The 19,928-nt window shown below is 46.5% G+C and overlaps 1 protein-coding gene across 1 annotated transcript in view; it reads right to left on the reverse strand.

Moving 5' to 3' along the window:
- The window catches only part of reps2 (RALBP1 associated Eps domain containing 2), a 51,881-nt gene that overhangs the window by 24,699 nt on the left and 7,254 nt on the right, over positions 1 to 19,928 (reverse strand). Inside the window, exons 2-7 of the mRNA XM_061225859.1 lie at positions 7,017 to 7,140; positions 6,048 to 6,223; positions 5,424 to 5,532; positions 1,853 to 1,956; positions 1,166 to 1,304; positions 851 to 914 (exon numbers count right to left, since the gene is read on the reverse strand). Of these exons, the coding sequence (XP_061081843.1) occupies positions 851 to 914; positions 1,166 to 1,304; positions 1,853 to 1,956; positions 5,424 to 5,532; positions 6,048 to 6,223; positions 7,017 to 7,140 (716 nt within the window). The remainder of the gene's footprint in view (positions 1 to 850; positions 915 to 1,165; positions 1,305 to 1,852; positions 1,957 to 5,423; positions 5,533 to 6,047; positions 6,224 to 7,016; positions 7,141 to 19,928) is intronic.

Raw genomic sequence — 19,928 nt, forward strand, 5'->3', positions numbered from 1 at the left:
CAAATCCTCAGCACTAAGCAATGTCACGCACCACACAATTCCTCACAGCTACACAATCTCACAGAACACATACCTCTTCAGTGTTATGTACAACAGACAACACAACCATGCAACCACAACACCAAACCACTACAAATGTTCATTACTATCATCTCTATGTGTGTGTATGTCTGCGTGTGTTTATTTTAACCTGGCCAAGCCCCCACTTCAGCAGAAAGAAGAGAGGAGAGTGGGTCACAGCTGCCGGGTTACACTGCGAAAATCTCTGTCTTAATATGTTAGTCTTATAAAGGGATTTAAGATCTATTTTTTTCCTCTCAAGCAGAAAATATTAGTTCAAGTTACTGTTCGCTTGACAAGTTCAATTTTACCCCATTGGCACATCTTGTAATGCATCACAAATTCTATATTTTTTTGGGAAAAAGTTAAAGAAATAAGATTCTAAGTCTAAATATAAGACTATAATACTTGAATCTCTTATAGTTTTTTTGCAGTGTTCTAGAGGTTGACTGGGCCCATTCGGTTCACATGCTCGGTTTGGTGGTGGTCACCCTCCCTTCTGACTCCTCTCTGCGCAGGCCTGTTATTGGCTGGCTGGTAAATGGATTACAGAAGCTGTGTAATCCTCCCTCAGCGATCATGAGGGTGAGGGATTAAGGGGGTGACGAAGCCCTGACTGAACAAGGCGAAGCTGACAGGTCTACATTCACATTCGCTTCAGCAAGCTTGACAAAAACCAAGTAATCTCTATTTCTCAGCACGCTAAAGGGCACTGCACCTTGGGAAAACGCAGTGTGCAACCGTCTTCAGCAAATCGGTTAGTTTTCTGAAACCAATCCTTTAATCTTACCATATGTGAGACAGCTCCGGTATTGGGAGTTTGGATTTTGTGAAGAAGTTCTTTGCGATGGAACCTTTAAGTGTGAACAGAGATAAAAGACGGGTCAACGTTAACGCTAGCTCAACGGTCACGCCAAATGCTAACAGCGCCTAGCCAGCACTCTGCACTTTTAAAACAATGGCTTTCTGCGTGCCACAGCAGACACACCAGTCCCTTCCTCTCCCCACTACTCCCCCCTTCCTGCCGGAGACCCTTCACCCCGGCACCGAGAGCCGCTCTGGCTGCCATTTCCTGCCATTGAGCCTATTTCTGTGGCGGTGATACCCAGAATGAGCGCGCCCAGGTCCGGCTGCAGCGTTCTGAACTGGTTGGTGTAGTACTCGCGCTGTTCCTCCGTTATCCTCCAGGGGTTGTCCGGGTAGTCCTCCGCACTGTGGTCCACCAGCCTCTCCACAGAGGGAGCCTGCAGGGGCAACAGCCAGGCTGGTAACGCCGTCTGATACACCCCGATATACACTCCACTGCTGTCTCTCTCATCACTACACTGTGCCTGCTCTCTCACAGCTCACTACACTGAAACTGTTCAACACTGCACTCCAAAAAAAGGCTGTTCTAAACCTGTTTTAGTCGTGTAAATGAGCCTTACAATTTTATTTTATTTCTCTCAAGTAGAAAATATTGGCCTATTTCCAGGATACCGTTTACTTGCCAAGTGAAATTTCCTTACCCACTGGCAAATTTGTAAATGAGTAGAACTCATTGACGTTTGTCAATACTTTTTTTTTTTTTGCAAAAGAAAGTAATAGAAATAAGATTTTAAGTCTGAATATAAGATACAATACTTGCTGAGACTGATGTAACTGCCCTCTCACACTGCTCTCTCACTCTTGCTGCTCCCACACTGATCGCTGAACTCTCACTGCTCTCACTGATTCAGCTTTTGCTGATCGCTTACAGACTGCAACACTCCAACATGCACACCGCACACACATGGACAGTAAACGCCCTTACCCGGGGTAGGGTGGGCTGTTCCTGGGAGGGCTTGCCCCCGTAGTGACCGGGAGAGGAGCCCTCCGGCTGGGCAAAGGGCCATCCCGGTCCCCGTGGCAACTGCCCTGCAGGAGAAAGAGGGGACGAATGCAACTTAGGAGACTAATAATACTAATAATTCATCCAGGGCAGGAGGGCTGCTCTGAACCTGAGGAGTCAACAGAACAGGGTCATTGGAGGCTGTTGAGATTCCTGTCACCTCCTGCCTGGCAGGGGGGAAATGACTCTAATGGGCACCTTGGATGAGTTTCTCCTCAGGGGAGAGGGCCCTGTGAAACAGCAAGGCCGGAGACGTGGACAAGAACAACTGCACGGACCAGCCTACAAGCCGAACAAATCCTGTTCCTGTTTCTGTCAGGGGAAGGAAAAACAGCGAACGAACAGGCACAGCTTACTGCAGGAGAACTCACTGCAGAACTCACTGGCACAAGCACATGCATCTTCATAAGAGCCCCACACTAAAATGGCCATATTATAAATACATTTAAATATATTCATCTTCATAAGACCCTCACACTAAAATGGCCGTATTATAAATACATTTAAATATATTCATCTTCATAAGAGCCCTACACTAAAATGGCCGTATTATAAATATTCTCTATTTATTTCAAGTCATGGAAAAAGGAAATATTCAGACAGAAAGCAAACTTAGCCAACGATAGCACAAGGATATCAAAAGAGTAGGCCCTCTGTGGATTTGACAGAAAATGCTGTTGCTGAGCACACACACAAACACACACACTGCATAGGCAGCTGTAGGCCTGAAACAGTTTGTGTGCCATTAGTCTAACTTTAAAAGAAGATTTTCAGCAGTACCTAATTAATTGCCATCATAAACACAAAGAGCCTTCCTTCCTTCCAGTGGTAAACTGCCAGATAAAATAAACGGGGGGAGGGGGTTTGCGGGAGGAGAGTACAGGAAAGCATGGGGGTGGAATTTGGAGGAGGGGGGGTTGTCAGTAAAATCTGGTTATTTATTTTTACTTTTCCCTTTATCACTTGAGTGCACTACACTCCATTTTAAACGCCCGGAAAAGAGTGGATGAAGACTGCAGCGGACATGATGGGAAGCAGGTGTCACTACACGAGAGAGCCGGGCAGTCCTCCGCCGCAGTGACTGCGCGGCTCAGCTGGAGGGCTGCAGAGCGATCCTGCAGCTCGGGTTCGAGAGGACACGAGGGCACTGCCCCGCCGCAGAGCCGAACCAGCAGCCTCTGGGTTACACAGCCAGAACCGCCAAACCCCGCCACCGCTCCACCACCTCCGCAAGACTGCCCCCGTAGAGGCAGAGGAGCTCCTGGGAACACAGTCCACGGAGGTGAGGTTCTGGGGCCAAGCGCTGTGGGAAGAATGAGATGATGTGTTCAAGGCGGTTATCGAAAGGAGACGCCCTCTCGTTTGACCTAAGATCTCATCCATAAACATGAGCCTGTGGCGAGCTCTTCAGCTCTGCAAAAGAATAACTTTATTACCAGATAAACCGACTGCCACATACTTGGGTTCTATTTGCGGAATGCAACATAAAATGGCTATAAAGCAGTCAGGAACAGCTGAGTATACACGGTGTGGCCTCAACCTAATTATCCGTGTGTGGGTCGTCAGGATGCGATTTAATGGCATGGTCTCTCGCCCAAGCCTCACAGTGGCACTTACTGTACATAAAGTGGACAGGGCTGGTATGAGGGCCAAGATTCACATCAGGAGGCTGAAGAAAACTCAATTCCAGAGCCTCCTCTGATGTTAGAGCGTTGCCTGGTAACCAGGCGGCAGAGAACATTTCAGTTACAATACGATGGGGGGGGGGTTACCAAAAGGCTGCATTCCAGCAGACACAGAGAGCGTAACTTTGATCTGTGAGGTCCAGAAAGATAATTCAAAAGGTTATCTGTGCTGTAAGATCATAATCAAAAGGCAATTTTTGTCTGTGCTGGGAGAGACACAAACATAGCTGCAGAAATAATTAGCCCTGCGGAGATTCGCCCGCATTCCCTTTCTGTCCTCTTTGAGGACGTCGATATTACAGCTCCGTTGCAGTGTGTCAGGAACAGAAGGTTTGAAAAGAGTGACGATTGACATGCATCATCAAAATACATCCTTCTTTCCCCTGGGGAGGAGACGAGTGGAGGAAAGGAGAAGGTTGTGCAGTCACTAACTTCAAACACAATGTGGTTACCTTCCTCACGAATGCAATGTCAATCACCTGTACCGCAAACAAAATGGCCGCCTTCACAGTGGAGAATAACGGTAGGTATGCAGATGGAACTCTGACATCCTGTCCGTGAAATTAATTAAGCGGAGGTGCCGTGACGATCCCTGCGGGCGAAACAGCTCTCTCACCGATGGCTGCGATTCGCGTTATCCTTGCAGGGTTACGGTCGGGTTTCAGGCCCGGAGAGAATGAGCTTCCGCGAGCGCAGATTCCGATGCAAATCCTCCGGGTGGCAGTGAGCCAGGAGCCTGGCTGTAAGACGAGCTCAGGTATATCATTAATATGGTTCTTATTACAGCGCAAGAATGTTACTATCTGAAATAACCGGTTAGGAGTGTTTGGCAGCAGACCAGTCCCTCGAGCAAATACACAGGCAGTGACTCTGGCAGCTGGAATTGTGGTCTCACTGCCTGTCACCGGTGCATTACATTTGTAGCTGCCAGTCACAGGGAAAGCTCCCGCTGGGACAAGAGGAAATTTGTACAGAGATTATTGACAAAAGGGGTGGACGGTTCATTTTGAGGAGGGTGAATCGAGACACAGACACGTGTGATTCACTTAACAACTCAGTGTTGTGGATCTCGTCTTCAAAAACATATCCCTGGACGGTTCCCTAATTTATAACCAGACCCTGATCCTCACATTCATGCATTAATTCATTGAGCCTTCAAAATACATTTTTAATATTTCATACATAACATGCGGGTATTAAGAAGACACACATCTTCCATAGAGATGACTGGTAAAAAGAGGATTCAGTCGGCCTCTTTGATTATATAACCAAGCAATTATACAAATGCAGAGAAAGTTGCACCACTGAGCAGTATGTGCTAGGATTACAAACTGAATGAGGATTCTCTAAAACTAGATAATCCCCCGGTATCACACCGTCATTTGCATCCATTTTAAACGAAACCAACATAAATGATATGGGTACCCATGATTTTTATATTTTTTTTAAAGATATTTTTTAGGCCTTTTTTCAGCTTTATTGGACAGTATACAGTATAGAGAGACAGGAAGAATGGGAGCGAGAGAGAGGGGAAGGCATGCGACAGAGGTCAGACGGTCGGATTCGAACCGCTGACGTCGCGGCTCGCAATGAGCATGCGGTCAGTGCTCTACAGGCTGCGCCACCGAGGCACCCATGATTAACCCTTTTAAAGGTTATGGCACACCTAGGGGCCAGACGAGGGCCTCGTAGGTGCTAGCCAAGATTACAGCAGGGGTGCGGACCACAGCGAGAATGTTAACTGAATTCTGCATCACTCTTGGTCATGTGGGGAGGGGCAACATGTCTGTGACTGACAGCTGTCTTACCCGCTAGCGTCTCTGTGCCGTTCCTCTGCGCTCCGTGGGCGTAGCCGTGATAGGCGGAGGGCGAGCCAGGCGGAGAACTGATTGGAGAGAGCGAGGGGGACCTCGGCTCCTGATTATTAAAAAAAAGGAAAAAATATTCTGCTTTTAAGATGCTGTAAATGATTAGAAGGTACAAATATAGAGAATCATTATAATAATATCAAGACGTTCATGCATATGCATTACCCATGGGGCAGGCGGATATTTATGCCACTGTTTCTGGTTGACAGTTATGCTCAAAAACAGCAGTAAAATACACAATGACCATGGTAATGTGCAACCGACTAATATTCAGATTCATCACACGGTGCTGCAGCGCCTAGATTAACAGGGTACATTTAACAGCATTGTGGCTACAGTGTGCTACTGCTCCCTACAGAACTGCCATAGGAGGGCACTGTCCCAGTCACAGGGATTCTCAGTTGTATCTTTGGGAACCATACAATCCGGTATGCTATTACTTTCCACTGCATGCCACAACACCTCATGCAACTAGGCTGATGAGCAAACGGTCGTGCTGTATAATAGTAGCAGTGACATCATTGCCACTGATGTTGGTGATGGGACGGGTTGTCCGAAGCTCACCGGTTTCTCTGTGCTGCCCTCGGGGTGTCTAAAGCTGCCCCTCTCCGCAGCCGACCGTGCCGCCGGTCCTGGGGCAACACCGAACTGGGCACCCGAAGCATCGCTGTTCTGGGAGTGGTTCAGGAACAGCACCTCTGCATCGTTTTTCATCCCTGAAAATCTCGGGAGGGGCAGTTCTGGGGGCAGAGGCAAACAGCGACCATGCTGTGAAAATACTGCACACTTATCAAGAACTCACCTCAAAGGCAGACACTGTGCCGCTAACTAACACCTAATGTTCTACTGTAAGTTCTGTAATGTAAAACAACTAAATGAGGCAATATAATATACCAGAGTAATAGCTAATACACCAGAGACGGATACGTTTTAGTGAAGATTTTTTCCCAAATTTTTTTTTACATTTTGCACTACAAGAAAGCAGAGGGGAAGAACACAAAAATAAGGAAGAAGCGCGGACTGCACAATTAAATATTAATTTGAAATTTAATTTGAAATAGTCAGATATGCACACTCCACTTTCAAGCCGGTCATGGTAATATGTGTATCCAATTGTTTTCACAAAACAGACTAGGGGGCTCTTGACCACCACATGACCTTCACACCTCTGGAACAAAGGTCACTGGGACTGGGACAGGCTTTGTCTCAATTCACTTCAGACACACTGCATCAGTCAGTCCAGAGATCACAGTGCTTCACACAGTACCACTGAGGCTCCCTGCGTTAGTCAGATGGGGCGGGGGGTCTATTTTGTGGGCGAGACCACAGACGGTTCACTGGAGATGAAACGTAAAGTGGTGTGGTAAGTTTCTGTTTTTTAAGGAGGAGGTGGGGTGGGATTTTCTGGGTCTGCTGGGTGATCCGGCCCGAGCTCTTTAGCCTTTCGCACGGGACTCCATCTCATCCCGCTTAGGCGCTAAGCCCCTGATCCCGTTCTGCGCTCACGAGACCCGCGCGCGGCCGGGGACTTACCGCTCTGTATGCTCTCCAGGCGGACGGGGAGGCCAGCCTGTGCCGCGGCCAGCAGCTTCAGCGCCACGTAGAACTGCCCCGTGCCGAAGTAGCCTAGCCGCTTAGCGCCGCACAGCTCGGTAATCTGCAAGAAACACACATACCTGTGTACAGCACACAGCCGCTAGCACACCCACCTGCTCACACAAGCACCTGGACTCCTGCTAACACCTGATACCAACAAGCTGTTTAAAACACTGATTAATTTGAACTAACTAATTATTGCAATAACGCATCACTCATAACTCCAGTTACAAGTCACGTGTTCAGAGTGATCAATTCTTCATTGTGGTTTCACTTTATTTTGACAGAACTGGAACGAATATATTCACTTGCTTACTTCCCACACAAAGCGGTACCATTAAAATAAAAGGATAACATTCAGAATTACCATTGACAAAAGGCACATCCTGAAAAGTAATGTTGCTTTTATCAGGATGTTTTATAAGCCTCATTCGCTTTCAGCCTATTTAAGACAAAAGACCGTTTACTGTTCTGTGCCAAGGCAAAGACGAGTTTTCAAATGCCTAGGACATTCTCAAGGAGAAATTCTTCTGCCAGAAACATTTAGATATGTTAATAATGCGAAGACTGCCATTTTAGAGGGTTTGTTTCACTGGCTGCTAATAACAGAATTTGTTATATTTCGTGCACGAGCTCCCTGCTTGGGACAAAAACCCCAAGAAGCCCCTACGGAAGGTAAGTACAGAAGAACACCGCTTTCTCAAGACTTTACAGAAATGTGCACATCACTTGTGCAGTACAATCAAAGAACATGGTGCAAGATCAGCACACACAGCTGATGCACAACGACAAACTGAAATACAATCTGCAATTGACACTTATCTAGGATACGCAAGGCACACAATGTTTTGTTGTGCAGAGGCATTAACATGTTGATATGAACATCCATTTAGAGAGCAGATTGCAACATAACCAAGAAATCTAGAACAGCTACAGTGAAACAAACAGAAATCCAGCTCCCCTTGCTTGTTTTCAGAAGATTTAGCCCAGGGCGTGTTTACTGTGGGCCACGTTAAAATCCCTAAATCCCTGATTACATGGCCCATGAACCGGAAAAAGTGGAAATTCTCTGGTTTGTTCAGGGTTCAATGACTTAACCTGCAGAAACGCTTAAGCGTGGAGAGACTTTTCCGAGAGGTTGACTTTTCCTGTCCCACTGCTATGGGGCAGGGAAACACGGGGCTGGAGGGGTCAGTTTTACCCTGACCTCAGTGTCTAGAGCTTGCACAATGCAGCAGACGACCTGTCTTACAGAAAGTAAACAAAAGAATCGAGCCGCTGATAGGCTGTTGGACTGTCACTTGTGAGCTTGCAGGAGGAAAATGACATCACAACGACGTCAATGCACTCATACATAATTCATGACAGGTAGAAAATGTTCCCTCAGGTGTTATGCCGGAATATTCCATAGATTCTTGATTCTACTGAGACCTGGTAACTGTATAGGCTGTGATGTGGATGGCAGTAGCTACATGCACCTCATGCCACTGAGTGACTCTCTGGAGGGGTTATAATTTAAACACATGCCGAAGATGGCCACTCTACTAAGCAATGACGATTACCCTCAAGCAATGATAGCCACTGACCTTGGCAGCATTACATATTGTCTAAAACTGGATTCGCTATCACAGCTGAGCTCTTACATTTACCAACAAGATGCCTCCCCTACCAGATAAGCAGGCACCATGCTAACCCGGCACCAAACCCGATACAGGTCTGTACTCTCAGAGCAGAAGATATTTCAGAGACGCAGTCAGAGAGAGGTCACGTTAGAATATTCCAGAACACTGTATCTCGGCACAAACCCCAGAGCCCACTGCGGTGCGTGTGTAGGACGTAACTCTACTCTGCCTACCCAGGTAGCGACTCAGCCGATTACCCCATAAACAAGCTCGCTGACTACATTAACATGCAGAAAAATGCAGCAGAAGATTTGTGGCTTTCTTGTGCTGGGACATCCTGTGTCAACAGCTTTTTTTTCCTTTTTCTGCTGACTCAGCAGCATTAGATTGAATACACAGGGACATTATTCTCTAGGCCGAGGCATCTGCTCTGCAGGTCACAAGTGAGGTACGCAATGCACAGCCAATCAGCTTTTGAGTTCTACCTTCCCAGCCTCCCGCTCCTGGGTTCAGACACCCAATCAGAGTGGTGCAAAATCTCTCGCCTCTACGCCTAGGAAACAGACCAGACTGAAGTGAAATATCAGAACACTTCCCTTCATTAACTTTGTGGGTGCAAAGCTGCTGCCAGTGACATTTCTTGCAACTTTGTTTTCACAGGAGCAAGCAAATCAATACTGTGGGTGTTATTGTTGGCCCGCTGAAAGGAGTTGGAAGAGCAATGCAACGTTCAGGGACTCATTTTGGATCTGTGATAATAATACCCTCCCCCAGTCAAACCCAGAGCTGATGAAACTATACAGCATCACTTGAAATATACAGTTAATAAATAACAATAGACAATAAGTCCAACGTAAAACTAACCTTTGCACTCTTGTGGCAACAATCAGAGCAAACACACCCGGGTATGTGATAGAGCAGGAGTGATAAATTATGCCTCGAAGGAACAGCCTGTGGTTCAATACAATGTGAACACCACAGCATGATTTTACATATGACCATGTGATGATTTTTAAATAAAATAAAAAATGTTTTTATAAAGGTTAAAAATAATCTTTCAAGTGTCTCTTCTCTATGTCTCAAACACAGCACTAGGCTACTTGCTCAGGTGGTTTTTCCTGAAGCCAGAAACAGGGCCCTTATTCATACTGGGAGCTGCTAATCTAGGACAAGGCTTCCCAGGTCTGTATTGTAACCTCATCCATTACGAGCTAAAAGGCTCAACTGATCCTAGATCAGCACTCATACTCTGAGGTCTCTTTCAAATATGAGTTCAGGACATCAGAAGGATTCACCTTTCACTCACACAGCATTGTCCTCTACGGTCATTCAGAAGACAGACCTTCAGGACGCCCGCATTTACGGGCTGTTAAACAAAAACGTCCCTAGTGTAAATCCAGCTAGCAGCTTTTCAAAACATAGCTTGAGCCCATCAAACCATGTTGAGCATGGGGCTGGTTTAAACTGGTCAACCAGCTACCAGCTGTTTCAATACCTAGCTTGAGCTGTTTTTTCAGCAGGGGTGAGTCTGCACCGCACAAAAACACACAGATCGATTTTAGTCTCCCCGCTTGTCTGTTAACACCTCAGTTGCTCAGAAAAATGCTCACGCTTCACAAGAACAAAAGAGCTGGCATCAGTGCTCGGTCTTATTCTGACGCTGCGAGACGCATGCGGTCCTGACTCCCAGCAGGTGCCCGCCCGGTTATTTCAGTTCATCGACATACTGCGAGAAGAACCAGGCCCAGCATGGTAGTTACAGGTCCAATCAATACATAGCTGCTTAAGCATTATTAACGAGAGCAGTGCTTCCCCCCCATCGACGAGGGAGAACAGTATGACATGTAGAAACCATCTCCTTTAGGGAAGCAGCGAGATTTCATTTAGAGGAGCGAAACTGGTTGAAATCAATCATTCGTCATGTTGTGTAACAGGTACTTTAGAGGACCAGGCCTGATGCCTCCTAATGGTCAGAGCCAGGCCCAACTCTGACGACATCACTGGTACCAAGGCAGCTCTTCACAAAAGAACCACTCGTGCGTACACTCATATGACATGCAGTCAATCAATAATCTGCATGAGCGCCTTGTGATTGGACACTCAGGTGCAGATGCAAATACAAGTTTTCCATGTTTAACAGAAAGGCCTAGAATTGTAGTGTAGGCTAAGCAATGAGCTATCATATCCCCACTGCAGTACATGGGAAAAGACCTATCCTATTTCAAGAACTATTTAGCACTAGCCTATTTCAATTACTATTTGGCACGAACATATTTCAATCATTAATTTAAAGGGATTATGTGCTGCCCTTCAACGCCCCGATAATTTACCTGGTGATTCAACCTCGCGACCAATCGATGGCTCTAATTGATTGATTCTAATCTAATGGTCTGGCTAATCCAGACACAGATGGAAAGGTAACCTGCAGACTCTCGAGGGGACCCCATTGCTTGAAGGATATTGTGCAGCTGATGCATTTATTTGTTCGGTTTGTCCTAGCCTCTTTTATTTGAAAGCATGTGTGGTTTCAGCACACCAAATTATATCAAATTTCAATCATGAATTTGAGTTTCTACTTCGTAAACAGTCTGCGCTGCTGTTGGTGGTTTCTGGACAAGCAGGACCTTCAGAAATAGAAACAACTAAAATGGGAAGAAATCCCTCAAAATAAAAGACCTGAATACTATTTGAACACAGTAGTAAAGAAACAGCCGTCAGCAGCACTAGGTTTCTCCTGCAGTAGGTGCAGGCGAGCTATTGATCATGCGCTGGCTCCGGACTCCCATGGGCCTGTGGGCTCATTAATAACAGCGAGTCGGTGGAAGACAGGCTGTAGGGTTCCTCCTCCCTCCCCACCCTCCTTTCCATCTCCCCATACATTCACCAGATTATTGGAGGGTCAGTGATTCATCACGCAGGAATAATTTTTTTAAATGGCCACATATCATCAGACTGTCTCTAAAATTGAGCTCCTCGTCCATGTTGAACACTGAGCATGCTCAGTTGCTCTGTATGCTGTGAGTGACAGTTAGGCTGCTACCGTGTCAGAGAGAATCTTACCTAGGGCACCCTACAATTTCTCAATTCTGACCAGGTTTAAGGAGCTTTTGGCTGTGGGGCCCTGCAATTACAGAATGACTTGCCTCACACTGAACGGGAATTGTTAAATTGATTGAAAAACAAAATTAATATGGTTTTTTTTACTAGGCTCTGACAACATTAACTTTAATATCAGTGGTTGAATTATGGAGGAGGATAATAATTACAGGTCACATACAGGTGCAGAAGTTCAAGTAAGCTCACTTTCTGAAAATGTATTTTTCCGATTACATGCATAGACCAAAGTGGGCAGCCTTAACATGGAATATTTGTAAATGCTCAGCCTGTCCAACCATGCACTTTTCCAGGGTTTAATTATCACAGGGAAACACACAGGGTCTTTCTGAGGAAAAAGCCAAACATGGGGATGTAGTTAGAGCACATTATCTAATAATGTGTGATGGGTGTATTGAATATCCTCCAGCAAAGTCCTCAATGCCATTGGTTAGCATTCAAACTCTAATTGGCTACCCAACACAATATTGTCCCATGATGGGTACACTTTATATCTGTGCGATCAGCACCACTTCTGTGAACTCTGACGTGCCATCCTATTATCACACTTAGACCAAAATCTCACCTCATTAACCCTTTCCAAGGGTTTTTCTTAAAAAATGTCTACTGCTAATGTTAAAAAACATTTTACAGTTGGGTAAAGGAGGCTTTTTTCAGGTGGCACCATGATTTTACAAATGATGCAAGAGACCCTACAGATATCCATTTTGAAGCGCTGTCGAGCAGATTAGAAAGTAAAAACACAGGATTGGTGTTTGGTTGGAGGCATCAGGCATGCTCCATGCCGCAGAGGCTCTTCACAGGGCTTGGTTCATCCAGTCAAATGGGCCTCTGAATCCCCCTTAACCCCCAACCCACCTCCCCCTCCAAACAAATCAGGCTAAACCCACTCCTTCATATGGCAGCAAAGGATTAGAGAGATTTACTGCTGACGAGAGACAATGAACAAACACGCACATGCAAAGAACACTCAACCAATTTCGATACATACTGGGTTAAACCGCAAGGAGTCTGCATCAACAACTGACAAACAGGGGTAAACACACATACATACACAGACATCTAAATGCCAAAGTGCACACACACACACACACACCAAAATACACTCCATGCATGCACTCACACACATATCCAAGCACACACACCTAGGACATACCACCCTGGATCTGATTGAGAGTGTATTCATGCACGCACACACACACACACACACACACACACGGGTCAGAGCACTGTGAGAAGTATTTGGAGCAGTCTCAGAACAAAGGCCAGGTCTGTTCTTTCCTAGACAGACATCTAGTAACAGGGATTACAAACAGGGGCAGATTAGTGATGAAGGCAGCATCACTCAGGACAAAGGGGAGAGATATGGACTTATTAACGGACATCATAGCGGACACTGAAAGCAGCTCTGAATGCCCATCCTGGAGGAAGCAGATTGGGTGGGGGGGTTCTGCCTCTAATGTAAAATTACACATGATTATTTCTGCCTGACCCTGACCCCACGGCCAGACTGCTGCACACAGGACAGGAGGAAGGTCTCTTTTTTCTACTCATTATTTCTGAACGACCTTTCCCCCTTTTTCCTCCTGAATTTGGAATGGCCAATCATGTTTTTTTTTTTTTTTTATGTATATCTTAACCCCAATTTTATCCCATTTTTCCCCAACCCCAAACTCACACAAACTTGATGATACGTACATATACTGCTCGTGTTGGAGGATAAGAAGGTCAGCGTGTTCTCAGTTGGGCAGCCTGTAGCCTAGCGGTTAAGGTACATGACTGGGACCCCTGGAAGGTTGGTGGTTCAAGCCCCGCTGTAGCCATGATGAGATCTGGCACAGCTGTTGGGCCCTTGAGCAAGGCCCTTAACCCCACATTGCTCCAGGGGGGATTGCTTAGTTTCATCAACTGTAAGTTACTTTGGATAAGCATCAGCTAAGTAACAAATTATTATCAAAAGGTGCCTGGTCTAGCTAGGAGTGGCCACTCGAGAACGATGAGACCGATGGAAGTGCCGGCTTACCCCTTACAGTATCGTTCCACAGCAGGGCGGCCTGTAGCGTAGCGGTTAAGGTCCATGACTGGGACCCGCAAGTCCTGCGGTTCCGGTGTAGCCACAATAAGATCTGCACAGCCATTGGGCCCTTGAGCAAGGCCCTTAACCCTGCATTGCTCCAGGGGAGGATTGTCTCCTGCTTAGTCTAATCAACTGTATGTCACTCTGGATAAGAGCGTCTGCCAAACGCCATTAATATGTAATAATATATAGCAAGGCTGAGCCTATTGTTGCCTCGCCATAGCTGGCAAAGGTGTGACCAGGGCCACCCAGTCCCAGGGCTCAAGCTGCCAGGAATGAGCGACTTCACAGTGTGAGGCACCAGCAGCCTGCCTTGACCAAACATGTTGCACTGCTCAGTGTAACCATGTAGTTCACAAGGTGGGTTTGCACAGACCTGAGTTGGTGGAAGGCATTTTGCACACAGATCGACAGACGAACGTGGGGAACCCGATCGAGCAGCGGAGGCAACCGTCATTCCAGCCGAATGAAAGCCTCCCATCCCCAAGCAACGGCACAGCCAGTGGAGCGTTACCGTGCAGGCCTGCTGACCAGTCCAATCCGGACTCCACACCAGACCGCCGGTACTAGTCCAGTCCACTAGAACAGTGCTCTAGCACAGTGAGCCACTGAGATGCCCAAACTCAAGACAGATAAACGCTGTCAGCTGTGTCTCATCACCTGCAGACATTCAATCAGATGTTTAAGCAGACAGATTCTGAACAGACATGACTGAAAAGTGATATAAAAATTCTTATTCTTCTTACTATTATTATGTCACAGCTGGAGGATTGGCCTGACGTGGTCCAATCAGAATCCTCAGGGTATTTTGATGAGTTATTGTCAGATGACACAAGGCACTGTACCATTTAAAGTATGTTTCCCTGGCCGCAATCATTAAAGTTTATTAGCCAGTCATTAAATCTGCCTACTGAACACAGTTCAGCTTTCTCAGAGGGCTGGCGTAAATTAAACATTTAAACTCCCGGAAGACCTCTGAGCACGCCCAGAGAAGAGCGCTGTTGATTTGTTCACATGCTCTCGCTCCAATGCGGCAAATGTTGACCCACCTGAATAATTCATCCTTAAAAAAGGGGGAAGACAATTGTTTGGAGGCACTGCATTACCGTTTGGCTACCCTCCCAAATCAAACTGGCTCAGGTTCACCGTGGAAATGAATGTGAGATTAGCCAACACTAAAACCCCCCCAGGTGTTGCTCGATGAAAAAAATAACCCATGCTAAGTGTTTTGTTGTGCGCTGTGGGCGTTCTCATTAATGAGCCAAGACAGGGTAGGGCAATGGGTGTGCATGCAGCAGGTTTTTGTTGTGACCAATTACACTGGGCAAATGAGCGTATTATCTAAATACAGTACACTTATGTGCTTAACTGAAGATCAGCCCATGTCTCATGCTGGCACACAGGTTTTCAGTCTTCAGCTGTCATTCAGGAACTTAATAATTATTAATAATTAAATGAGAACTCCCAGGAGGTAACTTACTGTATGTGTACTTGGTTCTGTCCCCACCCTTTCGGTGGTGGGGTTCACTTTCAAACATCTGTGTATTGTGGGTTCATTTTCACGCTTTAGATGTTGACTGATGGCGGTAAGGTAAATCCCTGCTCCTTACGCAGAGAAGAGCAGCTGTAGGCTCAGTGAAAACTGCACTGCGTATCTGCAGGCTTCACTGAACGCTCATCCTGCGAAGCCAGTGGAGAGGGGGCGGGGGGGGGGGGTCGCTGCTGTTGCTAAGTGACCTGCGCTGTGTTTTTAGAGAGCCGTGAAAAACATGGCCTGTTTTGGTCAGGACACGGTCAGCCACACAGCCTGTCCAGGAAACACCTGGCAACGCAGTGTGACCGGCGGGGAGTGTCAGTACACGAGTGCGCACTCAAAAGGATTCCCCCTGGATTCCAGTTCAAAGCCCGACCGTTTTACCACCACTTAAGGGAATGGTGGAATTACATGTGAAAATAAATGGTATTGGGAATACCATCGTCTCCTCCTGTGGGAGTACAATAAAAACAATAAACCCATGGCCATTGAACTCATTATCTGCACATATATATGGGTGGCCTGTAGCGTAGTAGTTAAGGTACATGACTGGAACCCGCAAGGTCGGTGGTACGATCCCCAGTCTAGCCACAATAAGATCCGCACAGCCGTTGGATTGTCCCCTGCTTAGTCTAATCAACTGTACGTCGCTCTGCATAAGAGCATCTGCCATTAATGTAATGTACTGTAATTTTCACCTCTGCATTTCACAGAACTAACTCTAAAGTGTTATTTTAGCATAAGGCAACAGTGCAATCATTATCTGGATTGCTCTTCGGTTCCAGAGTGGGACTGGCATGAGCACAAAGGTAACCTACACATCTCAGGGTGATAACAGGAGTGACAGTGACCAGGAATCTTGACCCCTGTGGACAGTTTCTCAGGTCCTCACTGAACTAGCTCCAACTAATGATTCATCAGAAGCATATAGGTGACCAGTTGTCATCAGCAATACACCTCCCTTCAAATCAGCACCAGTGTTCCTGTAATACTGTGTGACCTGTAGTGCAGTTGTGGGTAACTGTGATAGATGAGGAGGTACGCCTCAGCAGTGAATCAATAGGCACTATTTGGCACTATAAATGTAAAAAGAAAAGTCAAAAAAAAGTCAGCCTAAAAGGCGGCTAAGTAATTCAGGCAAAACCGTATTTAAAATAAACATCTTCCAGGAAGACAGTTCTCCAAAAGCAGAAACTCAACCCAGGTCTGCCTAGAAGACAGAATGCATATTTCACGACCTCTGGCACTATGAACAACAATACGTATTTTACTCTCATCTGGAGATGTTTGTACAAGACGGCAGACCTCAGGGTTTCAGACCTTGGAGGTAGAAGACCAAATGACTTCAAGACTGCGTAAAAACTGCATCTTCTAGGGTGCTGAGGGGACTGCCCCACTTCACATATAATCTTTAATCGCTCCCTACTCCCCAGCAAGACCGCTCTGGTCTGCCAGCTCTGGTCACCTTGTGGTTCCCTCACTACGAGCACCTTGCGGTCGAGCTGCACGTTCACGCCCGTTTTCCGTTCTGGTTCCTCAGTGGTGGAATGACTTGCCTACCACTGTCAGGACAGAATAAACCCTCCCCATATTTTGACATAGACTAAAAACACACCTTTTCAAACTATACCTTAGTCTACCCTCCAAATCCCCCCCCCCCTCCGCACTTGTAAATTGCTTTGGAATAAAAGTGTCCGCCAATGTAAATGTAAATGTAAATAACTAGTGTGACAGCCTCCACTTGCATTGCAACTGCTTCATCAAGAGGGTGAAATGGCTTGCCGCATACTCCTGCCTATCAACGTGCACAGCAAGAGCACATACACATGCATACACACATACAAATACAAAATTTTTAAAAGGCAGGCTGAATATTGGAAAGTTGGAAAACAGAAGGTAATCGAACCTCATAATCGAACACTTTGTTTTCCTATAATGGGAATGCAAAGTTGATCAAAATATTTTTCAATGATATTGATTTGAATACTTTCTGTTGCGGTGCACATTAGTACGGTATATTGCATATGACATGAGCCCCCCACTCCACATTTCTACAGACAATGGGATATGGTATCATAACTGTTATTTCAGCATCTTCTTAATACACATTGTGTCGCTAGCGGCGTCAGTACAGTGGGAATTAAACACGGACTCAGCACAGTGTGGCTGCAGCCCTGTCAGCAGAAACCCGGAGGGGAGATAGTTCTGCATTGGGCAGCAGAATCGACACCATTTCCCACATCTATGGTACACTCCAGCAGTCAGTTTATCAGCTTACCAGCCGGACCACAAACACCCGCCTCGCGACTCATCTCGGCTGAAGCTTTTGAAGACCTGCTATGCTAAACTCTTAATGAGGCTACTTTCCACTGAACATATTCTGCTCTACATATCAACATGTTCAGCATAACTACACAAAAAAAATTGTCTGTACCTAAATGCGCTACAGACCTTGGCTCTGAGCCAAGCCCGCTCAGACACTTGTGGTGGACTACAACTGTTCAATACATTTCCCATGAGCACCTGCTGCTTGTATATTAATAAAGGTCCCAAAGTTGAATAACAAAGTTCATTCAATTGGGCTTAAATTAAATGTTAGCAGAGACAGTTATGTCAAGATTAAGAATGTGTAAGACTTGCTATTTGGGGATGCGTCTGGAGTGGGAGTGGGACTGCAACTGCACGTCAAAAGCACAGGCACAGGACCACACACTACCTCCATATTCAGCTGCTGAAATTCTCTCTCAAGAGGCAACACGCACGCCATACTTACAGCATGCCTGCTTAATACCATAAACTATCATTTCACTCGAAGGATAAACACAAGTCAGAACAGGGATGAAATCACTCGCAATGCAATATGTGTGATTATCAGGTCTGAATTATACAGCATTATACCGGAAAGTGCAAGACTCGCACTCAAAGTGCAAAGCATGTGGTGTCTGCGTCTGTTTTAGCAGCAGACTATTTTCTCTCAGTTAGCATTAACAAGCATCTGGAATGTGTAATCGTCTCAGCTACCCGATACTCACCGCGCAAAAAAAACACCTGAGCTACAGCTGCTACAACAGTAACCAACGACTAAGGTGCGATCTGTCACTGCCTGCCAGCAGGCTAAGAAAAGAATGGCGCTGAATCATTTTGTCTGAAACAGTATATCACTGAAGCCATTTTGATGAACAAAGAAGAAGGACCCGAGGTGTTCAGTGCAGGTACGGTCTGAGGGGACAAGAACTTACATTTTTCCCCATCATGCATTATTAAAACTAACTGCTTTTCTCACGAAGCAGGGTGAATCAATATGCCAGTGGAACACACTGAGCATTACATCTGCCAGCGCATAATTATGGCTGCCTTCAAACACTCACAATAGCCTGCCCTCTGATCGCAGAAAATGGCAGATTTCTGGAAAAATCTCTGGAGAAACCCTCTTCAGCATACAGATAACCGTAAACAGCTCCAGCAAACCAGGATGACAATCAATGCACACTGCAGGAACACGGCAAGTTAAGAACATGAATACACATGTACGGGTCAGATAGGACAGGGTTCAGGGTTACTGAATACACACCAGAAGAACTCAAGTGGGGCTCCGTAGACAAAAGTAGACCAGGTCATCTGCCAAGTGGGAGTCTACAGCAACTAGACATAGTTAGTTTTGTCAGATGAAGGGTATAGGCTTAAAAAAAGACAGCCATTGGTCATTTTTATATGAATTCCTTCCAACAACATATCAAGAGAGCAATAGTAATGTCTCTGTAGTTGAGGCAGAGACATTCAAGTAAAGGCATGACACAGTGTGGATGCTCTCTCTCTCCAGAAAATCTCAGCCTAGATCGGCAGACTGGCCTGTTCACGCCGTGTGGTGTTCTGATGTTCTCAAGTTCACAAGTGATAAATGAGAAATCTCCTGTGGTCCAATGGGCCAAAAAACAATTTCTGACAATTTACTTAGCAATACTGTAGTGCAAAGCAAAGACTCCCATGACACGGCCACAAAAAGACCCAGTTACCTCGCCCGGAAAAGGGAAACCGGGGCCCCCTGCTGGAGCCAGACCCGGGAGGGGAGCTCGTCGGCGAGCGTCTGGTGGCCGGGCCGGGCACAGCCCGAACTGGTCACGTGGGGTCGCCGCCCTGTGGGCTCACCACCTGCAGGGGTCGGCATCGGAGTCGGGTGCTTTGCCCAACGGGCAGTAGGCAAAGGCGGGGATCCGGGCGTGCTGATCCTCGGCGTCGCAGACTGGTTCTGGGGACGTGGAACGTCACCTCTCTGGTGGGGAAGGAACCGGAGCTAGTGCGGGAGGCGGAGCGGTACCAACTAGATATAGTTGGGCTCACCTCCACGCACAGTACTGGTTCCGGAACCAAACTCCTGGAGAGGGGCTGGACTCTGTTCTTTTCTGGAGTTGCTCAAGGTGAGAGGCGCCGGGCGGGTGTGGGGATACTCACAAGCCACCGGCTGAGCGCCACTGTGTTGGAGTTCCACCCGGGGAACGAGAGGG

This window comes from Conger conger, chromosome 17, assembly GCF_963514075.1.
Source record: "Conger conger chromosome 17, fConCon1.1, whole genome shotgun sequence".
NCBI lineage: Eukaryota > Metazoa > Chordata > Actinopteri > Anguilliformes > Congridae > Conger > Conger conger.